The following is a 9,715-nucleotide window of genomic DNA, read 5'->3' on the forward strand; positions in this document are numbered from 1 at the left end:
TTTATTAATCTTCATATTTAGTACAACAGAAACTCAATGTAAATGCCTGAGTTCAGCAAATAATTAATATCTTGTGTGTCCTCCTATTGCTTTAATAACTGCAGACAGTCTTTCAGGCATTGTTGCAACATATTTAATTAAAGTGCCCTTTGGGATATTACTCCAAATGTTTCTAATACACTCTCATAAAGTTTCTTTTGAAGTAACTTTTTATTTGTCAAGTTTTTGATCTATCAAATCCCAGATCTGTTCAATTGAGTTGAGATGGGGGCTCTGTGGGGGCCATTGCATCACTTGAATGACTCCAACTTCTTTCTTAGCTAAGTAATTTCTGCATAGGTTAGATGAGTGTTTGGGGTCATTATCTTCTTGGTAGTAGAATCCTTTACCAATAATATGCAAACCACTGGGTATACCATGAAGGATCAGTATCTGATGGTACTTGCGCTGGTCATTATTCCATCTATTTTGCAAATATCTCCTGTTGCCTCAGCTAAAAAACATCCCCAAACCATCACACTGCCTCTCCCATGCTTCATGGTGGGTGCTAAGCATTGAGGTAAGTATCTTTTTCCTTTCCTCCACCAGATGCACAACCTATGCTTTGAACCAGATATTTCAAACTTGGACTCATCTGTCCATAACACCCTTTTGCCAATATTTGGAATCGAAGTAAAGGGTTTTTAACTGCTACATTACCAAATATTCCATTCTCGTTGAGTCTTCTTGAAACTGTAGTTCTGGACAATTTTCTGTCATTTGGTACATGGTCGTTTATCTCATGCATGAGATCAGTGGCAGTCTTCTTTCTGTCCCAAAGGTTGCATAAACAAAGATACTTAACATCAATATCATTGAGTTTAGGTGTTCTGCCTTTTTCTTTCCTATTTTCAAATTTATCTGTTTCGGTCTCATGATCCAGGGTGTACTTGACAGTGTTTGGGGAGCATTTCAAGTCTGCAGCAATTTGTTGGAGAGTCCAACCAGCATCACACAAAGCTCTACTGACAATTCTCTACATTTTTGGGCCGTGGCATGACAACAAAAACTTAATATATAGTGTTAAACACTGATTTTATCTATCTTTATTTGTGGAATGCTATTAAATTAATTTCTTCTTGCATATACTGGTATCATATGCTAGCTTCTTTCTGTACAATTAAGACACTATATGGGGTACTATGACAGTTATTTCAGACTCTAAATTTGATTACTATGTTCATTCAAACAGAACCATTATCCTTTATGACATGTCCTTGGTACAAATATATGGGCATTCTAAAGAATGTTAAGTATTCTCACCCTGGCTCATTCAGTTGCAACAGGGATCAATGAAGCATTACCATAGTGTTGAAATTTGCATTCTGTAATGACATGGAAAAATTAGCCCCATAAAATGGAAAGAATGACAAAATATTCAGTTGTCCTAACACTTTTCACGGTACTGTATATTATTATAAAGGTAACTAAAGTAGTTAGTTTATTAGGTAAGATGATAAAAAAACAAAAATAAAAATTCCTCATGAGGTATGATCTTGAGCTTGTGCATTACTTTATTCAAATACAGTAGTATGAGCTACACGTTCTTTGAATGATTTACAACTTATGTGAGGGGATTATTAGTTAGACATGGTTCAAAAGGCAGTAAAATTAAGTATAAACAGATATATACAAGCTTTAACCTACTTAGGATAAACAGTTGTAGTATACTTTTACAATTTGCAGTCGTTCTAGAAATAATAAAGGGTAATTTAGATTTATTTACTATTTTTTTATGGTGGTTACAAGGTTGGTCAAATTGACTGAATGCATATAGAGCTAGGTTAGAGAAAATAACAGATGAAATATAAAGTTTTACTGACAAAAAGTTTGATATTTATGAAGGAAGTTTTAGAGATTACACTAATGAAATTTGATAATTTTCAGATGAAAGAAAAGTATTTTTAATCTTAATATGAAAATCACTTTGTCCTCTAATCCATAGGTTCATGGAAATATTTTTAATAAACGTAATTAAAGAATCTGATTTTTTATGTACAAAATACTTGTAATGTAATTTTTACTGAAAATTTTCTAAATTTTGTGAAGATACACAAAACATTAAAAGTTATAGAATGGAAACGCTGGTCACTTTGGGGTTAAAAGGTCAGTCACATCTACTGAGTCTGTAGCAAGAAGGTTAACTGTTAAATTAGTGAGTCCCATTTTCTTTTATTTGTACCATAAACTTTTTTATTTTGAAAGATAAATCCAGAGTCAATACCAAACAATGTATTCATCATTGTTTTAATTTCTTTGACAGGGAGTTACACCAAATTTCCTAAAAACAGGAAATTCACCAAATTTCACTAAATGCTATGTTATGTTTTTATTAGTTTAAATGCAGTATTAACAACATCTTGTTTGGAGTAATGAGGATTTGCTTCTTGCTTTTTTGTTTTTATTTTGTGAGAACAAGAATCTGCTTGTATTAATAACATAAAATATTCCTTTGTTTTGTCAAAAGCAGATAAAAAGCATAACCAAAAAATATCATTCAAAAGAAGTTGACTCCACATAATCATAGGATTTGATACTGTTGCCAGCTTTCATTCACAAATAGGATGTTGAACTTTTTTGTAGATTCTGCTCTGTTTCATGCACAATTGTGCTCTCATTATTCTACAAGAGAAGGCTCACTACTGATCACCAACTCTTTCAGGCAACACTAATGGAAGAGTCCCTGGAAGAAGCTAAGAAACGAGATGAAATGCTTCGGATGTACTGTGCTTGTAAAGATGCTCTGAAAATAATTGGTGACGTTTCCATGACAACATCATACCAACCTGTTCCACCTCCAGTGAAAGACGATTGGCTGAAGGCCAGCACACCTGAATCACCCAGGTATTTATTATAGAACTTATAATTATTATGCTCATCACAGTTGGTACAAATATTGTTGGTGTATTGCATTATACATGAAACTGTTAGAAAAAATTAAGCATTGATAACCTCAGTAATTCTGTGAAAGAGAAGGTAAGGGTAAGGCTCCTCAAAAGAATCAGTATAGTGTTTAATGCATTGGAAAGTCCAGGAATTATGCTGTTTATTTTCTTTATATTATTATTATTTCTTTTAAGACCTTCATCACCAGGGCCAAGAAGAAACTTATCTATTAGAGCCCCCCCACCTCCACCGGTAGCTTCTCGACCAGCACCAGTAATACCATCTCGCCCTGATGCTGGAACCAATAGAGCACTTCCTGCAGCTCCACCTAGGCCAGTGTCTTCAGGAAACCTTCCTCCACCTTTGGTACCATCGTAAGTATTATACATAACTTTTTTAAATCTGTCTTTGATCAAATTCACAAGTTCAATTGAAACATTATGTTGGAAGTACTCAATCATAAGTTGTTTGCTTTTTATGTATTTTGTCATTATCACATACCTTTTCACTCATCACAAACATTTTTGTAATAAAGTAAGACATTTTCCATTTCACAACTTACTAAATAAGGTCTTTAAAACCAAGATTTCATACTAACCATTGTTCTTTTGACTTGCTCTACCCCTCTTCTGTCATATACTTATTAAATCCATTTATTTTAGAATCATGTGTTGATGCTGAGAATTTTAATTAGTTTTTTTTGCAGTATTGTGGGTGCTCTGGTTGAAAATTCAGTGTTTGTTTTCATACATTTGGTCATTAGTTTTCATTCTAAAATATCTTAAAAGAATTTCCACCTTTCAAAAATGCTTGGGATTTCCAAGTTTCTTTATCATGTTAAATAGTACTTAGTATTTCAAGAATTACATTAATTGAGAAGTACCAGAAAAGTTGGTCATTATTCTATGAAGATGTTTGTGTTTAACTTTTTAAAGAAAAAATATATATGGCATATCAATGAAATGTTAAATTACAAAAAAAGTTGCTCATTTTATTCTTGAAACTGCTCTTCAACCATAATTTTTGTAAAGACATGAATTAGAAACACTAAATAAAGAAGAAAAAATTATAATTAAAAGAAATCTTGTGAAGACAAGTTGGGCATGCAGAAATGATAAGTTAGCAGTTAAAGGTATTAGAAGAAAACATGTATAGTACCTCTCTTGGTGCTTGTTTACTGCTCATTTGTAGGAAATTTGTTAAATATTCATTTCCAAAAATTACTTGTAGTCCTATGATAAGTAGTTTCTTAGAATTAAAGACTAAGATTTAATCACTTTTCTCAGTCTGTGAACATGAAACAAGCTTATATTTTTATTAGTATTAAAGGATCATAGTTGTAGACCTGTTCTATTTTTTCTTCTCTTGTTGTATAGAGTTTATTGCTGCTAGACTAAAAATGGATATATGTAGAAGTAAAAGCAGAATTGTAATCTATATTCTATTAGGTGGAGTAAATAGTGCCATTTTCCACCTACTTTCAGCATATTTCTGTGTGATTGAATGAATATTTGTAGAAGGTTACATGGCTTATTAAATGAACTACTGATGGCCAGTTTAAAAATGTCATCAACTCTTTTCTATTTTATTTAGTGTATGTTTTTAGTGATTCTATCTTTTCTTACTAACTTTCTGAGTTTCTGTTCACTTTAGCCGAGGGTCTGGAGGAAATCTGCCTTCCATTCCACCACGAACATCACAGGCAGGACCTGAGCCCATTCTGGATGCATTTGGCATGCCTCTACATAAATAACTGGCCATTTTGTCAGAGAGAGGCTGTTCTCTCCAATTGAATAAAAGATGTTCGTTGGTGACTGGATGCACTGCTTGTCTGTACTTCTTTTGCTTTATCTTCTGCTTCTTAAAGCGTAGATTGTTTTTGCCCTGTTTGAAGGAACATGTATAAGTGAGAATGTAATGTTACATAGGTTGTAACACATTGCAGCAGGGTTTGTGATACTCTTCTTAGATTCAGTAATGTTACTTCTGATTATTTCACTTTGATGGCTTTGCAATTTTATGTTTTTTTGTTTTTGAATATTCTTATAAATTATGTACTCGTTTTTCCAAAAGAAGAAAAGTTTAGTTAAGTAAAGTCTGGGGTTTTGTAAAATAAGCACACTTCTGGTTTTATGAATGTGTGGGTGTATGATTAAAAGGTTTGTTTATTTTGTGACATAAATGAAATTTGTGATGACACGAAAAAGTGGTGACATACACAAGTATGCAGTTAATGTTAGCCGTAGTTTACCTTACCTGGATAAAACCTCTGTGGTTCTCACTTAAAATACCACAAAGTGTAATTGACTCTTCAGTCTTTATTGTTGAGTTTATAATATGTAAAATTTATTTTGTAGAGCTTACTAGAAAACTAGTTGGATTTTTTTTTTCTTGTATATGTTCTTTTGTGTTTGTTTAGAAATAATCTTACAAGCTTATTAGTGTTTAGTCTTGTCTTCAGAATGGTAAACATCTGCTGTTTGTTGTTAAGCAACTTCCCTTTGTAGTTGTAAAATGTAATATCAAGATATTGGCCAGTTTGTTTGTCATGAAACACCTCTTATAATTACGTAGAAACCTGATCAGAATTGTAAATAGTCTTTTTAATGTCACCAACAGTCATTTAATTTGAGATTTTTTAAGCATCATCCTTTGCATTTATAATTTTGAATCAGAATGGTAGATAGTTTATCACTAAGCCACATCTTCTCATACACTTGTAACAAAACTAAGTTTTGAATGATTCAAATTTGTCCACCTGTTGATTTTCTTTGTTGAAGAAGAAGTTTTTTTTTTAAATGTGATATATAATATATACTAATTTAAGGAACAAAGCCTTTCTACACATAAAAATAAACTAATCACAGCAACAAAATAATGTAACACCAGGGTACAAGTTATGTGGTGGGAAAATATAAAATGTATCCTGGTTTTGATGGTGTCTACAGAAGTAAAACCTACATAGCCACTATTAATATAGATATCTAGGTATGTATATAATTACTAGTCACATATTTAAATGTCTGTACTTAGATATGCAATATATGTGTTCAGTTTGCAAAGTAGTATTTCAAGTTTTGAAGTAGGCACTATATATCAGCATTTCTGAAATATACAGTATATTCATATCTCAGTGTGTTGATGTTTGTATTTGTATGTACAAGTAATTTTCAGGTACTTAATGTTGTGGGAAATTCTGTTATAAATATATGTATCTACAAATTGTTTTTTAGGTATTCTGATAATATGTACGTGCAATGAATATTTTAGTGTCTGTTTCTCACCTGTTATTTAATTTTGTTAAAGTGCACTCACAAAATTGATTTTAATTGGGTTGCTGTATTCAAGTATATTTTATGTTTAAAATATTAAGCTTTTGAGCATGATATGCACAAGTGCGTGTGTTGTCAGTCTGAAGAAGATACAATATATGTATATATAGAACAGCTCTTCTTTATTAATGTTAAATACATTTCTTGCTTAATTGAAGTGGTTTTTCCAGACTTTTTTTCTTTTACACAAATTGAACTTCAGTTGTTAATATGTTAAACATATACAAGTTAGATGTTTAAGCTTCTAAGAGTTTTTATGGTTATTATAGAAAATTTGATAATTAGACTTTTCTTACCACATTTAGAAAAATTATTTAAATATTACTCAGAACTTGATAATTGTAGATGTTTTTAAGTACAGGAGAGCTATATGGTCAACTTCAGTAGTTTTCTGCAGAAATTAGACATAGTTCTATATGCTTCATTGACCTCAAGTTACTTTTGATATTTTTCTTCTAGACATAGTAAATAGAATTGTTTTCAAGTTCTTGATTTGTATAGATAAGAAACAGCATGTTATTTTTTTCAGTTTTTGTTCATTTCCCCTCCCCCAATTTCCATTACTTATTTAGTTAGTTACGTTTTATTCTGTTTTGTAGGAGACCCCTACCTTCTGTTCCTCCGCGAATCCCTGACAGACCACAGGTTCCAGCCAGGCCTAATTAGGTCACTACCGATTTATCAAAGTGTACTAACCAAGACTTTTTGATCAGTGTACCATTGGTTTCATCCCTGATTTAACCATAGTTTCAGTTGTTTGCATCACTAAAACCTTACTCTGGAGCATCATGTTTGCTAAATGATTAACTGAACTTCAGAATTTTCTCAGTGTACAAATAATAGCTAGTTGCAGACTAAGCATCATCACTTTTCAAGTATTTATTTTGCATTTTTATTGTTTAATCTACTTGAGAACTTTGTTTCATCTGTAAAAAAAATATTATTGACAGTTGTATGTATAAGATATGTATATTGTGCACTGTTGTAAAGTAGAGTAATATAAAAATGTTGACTAGTTATTATTGGTAAACTTACAGTACACATAGAGATCATGCTGCATCTTAAATTTATTTTTCAATTTATCAAGTCTTATGAGATGAAGGAGATATTGTTAGTAAAGTTTTGAAGAGTTAAAAACTATTTGGTAACTGTTACAGAGATATTTTTTCTTTGCTAAATTTGTTGTTAGTGGTATTAAAAAAGGGTATGAATAAATATTTGTTTGAGGAGTGTATGTAGATAAGTTTCTTTTGTGTTTTTGTAAACCTGAATGAGCATCATTTGGGAATCTCCATTTTAGATAACTTATTTATATTGTGGTTTAAAATTTTGACTTCTTTCTTCAATATCCTGTAGCCCACATCAGCAATATGCAAAATTATATAGTTGCTCTTATGTTTCAAACATTTTTTCTTCATACACTAAAGTTGTTAAAGGTGTTGTTCAGATGGGTTGTTAATCAGGTTAAGCAATACATGAATAATTTTATTGTTGCATGTATTGGCCAGTGGTAAAGGTACATAAATTATTAGGGTAACAGTGTTTGTATTTTTGTTCTATTCTCCATTACAACTGCAAATGTGTAAAAATTAAGACTTTTTTTATGTAATTAGTTATTAAGTATGATGTAAGTTTATGAAAAAAAAAGGAAAAACATGCTCATGCATTTATAATGTATATATACATGTCTTCTGAAGATTCCTCAGATGGGAACTTTGGTTTCAGAATTTAATGTTGAATGAGTAGTATAATATTTTCAGTGGTTTTGTATATAATGTGCAGTAATATATTTGTAGAATGTGGTGTTTGTCATGTATAGATGGATTAAAATTCTTTCAATGAATTATTTGAAGTATTTTCGTCCTTTGTGGTTAGTGTTTTGTGTTAAGTTCTAAGGGAGGTTCTTGATAATCTCATCTGAAAAGTATAATTTACTACATATTTGAAAAACACAAATGATGTTATTTTGTTTTCTAATGATGCTGTAGTCGTTTTTCTTTGGAGTATATACCTATTTATCAGCTGGTTTTTGCTAACATGTCTTTGGGTGTCTTATAATGTCCTCTTTCACCAACAAATATCCATTGAATGACTTTCTTTGATTTATAAATGATATCATCAATATCTTTGGATAACCTGGTTTTCAGTGGCATGTACATGGATGTCTTCTGTTGTCCCAGGGAGCTACCCTTGGTTAGAACTGTTCACTATTTGAGTCACTGCCACATTTTCAAGTATTACTAAATATCTTTTTGCTGGATAGTTCTTACAATAAGATGATGGAAATTGTCTGTCAACTTGTAATGGTTAGTAGCTTATACCAAGCTATAATTATTAATTAATATTTTCAAATACTAGATACTGATTCCTAACTAGTGATATACATGATCATATAGGCTACTAAACATGACAATGGATTTCTGTATATCCTTATCCATTTGTATATCCCTATTATGCCCTTGAAACTTAAGTTTTCCCAGCCTTATTTTTTTATGACATGACTCCAGAAGAAATTAACTATTGATGAAACAGCAGAGTTTTAAATGCCAAACAAAAACACTGTTGAAAGTTTTCATAAATTTAATCTAGATAACTATGTGCAACATAGTGGAAGTGTTTTTTTAGTTATGTTATTATCTGATATGTTTTACTGTTATCTCAAAAGCCACAGGGACTTTTCAAATGTGTTTGTAATATAATCACAAATCTTGCAAGATATTTGAGAGTTATACACTATAGCATATCCAACTTGAATCTCTAGTGTCATTACTGTCAAACATGACTGCCCATTACATTAATTAAGAGAATGCTTAAGGAGTTGAATTAATTGATTTAACGCTGAACATCATTGTTATAATTGTTTGGTACTGTAATATCAGTATTTGAAAATATGAGTTCCTAAAGAAAGACTTAGCACAGACTAAAAGCTTAGGTTTCCTCAATAAAAGGTTTGAGAACTTTAATGAACTGTGACTGTCTGTTAAATGAAAAAATAATTGGTTTCTGTACTGAGGCCTCTGTGTGGAAATTGAAACATCTTCCTATTACAATTATCAAACTTACTGTGTTTGTCTAAAGTTCTTATGAAATAAAATCTGGCAATAAAAGTTTTAAATAATTTTACAAGTTGATCTTCCACATTTGTGTACTTCAACAAAATGACTAGTGAAAACAATATTTGTGTGTATCTCAACAAACTGACTAGTGAAAACAATATTTGTATGTATCTCAACAAACTGACTAGTGAAAACAATATTTGTATGTATCTCAACAGACTGACTAGGGAAAACAATATTTGTATGTATCTCAACAGACTGACTAGGGAAAATTGTTGAGATACATACAAATATCGTTCACTAGTCAGTACAAATATGGACGTTTGTTGAGATACATTTGACTAGTGAAGACGATATTTGTACGTATCTCAACAAACTGACCAGTGAAGACGATATTTGTAC

General features: G+C 31.2%; 1 protein-coding gene across 8 annotated transcripts in view; it reads left to right on the top strand.

Annotated features, from left to right (window-relative positions):
- The window catches only part of LOC106464418 (dynamin-1-like), a 58,796-nt gene extending 50,693 nt beyond the window's left edge, over positions 1-8,103 (top strand). For 3 of the 8 annotated variants that reach the window (XM_022392128.1, XM_022392130.1, XM_022392129.1), the window contains exons 17-19: positions 2,702-2,883; positions 3,120-3,299; positions 4,579-8,103. In XM_022392128.1, the coding sequence (XP_022247836.1) occupies positions 2,702-2,883; positions 3,120-3,299; positions 4,579-4,678 (462 nt within the window). In that variant the 3' untranslated portion in view covers positions 4,679-8,103. Of the gene's footprint in view, positions 1-2,622; positions 2,884-3,119; positions 3,300-4,578 lie in introns of those variants that run through there. The other 5 variants (XM_022392132.1, XM_022392133.1, XR_002611742.1 and 2 more) reach the window with 4 other exon arrangements.
- The last annotated feature ends 1,612 nt before the right edge of the window (positions 8,104-9,715 follow it).

This window comes from Limulus polyphemus, unplaced genomic scaffold (genome assembly GCF_000517525.1).
Source record: "Limulus polyphemus unplaced genomic scaffold, Limulus_polyphemus-2.1.2 Scaffold1646, whole genome shotgun sequence".
Classification (NCBI taxonomy): domain Eukaryota; kingdom Metazoa; phylum Arthropoda; class Merostomata; order Xiphosura; family Limulidae; genus Limulus; species Limulus polyphemus.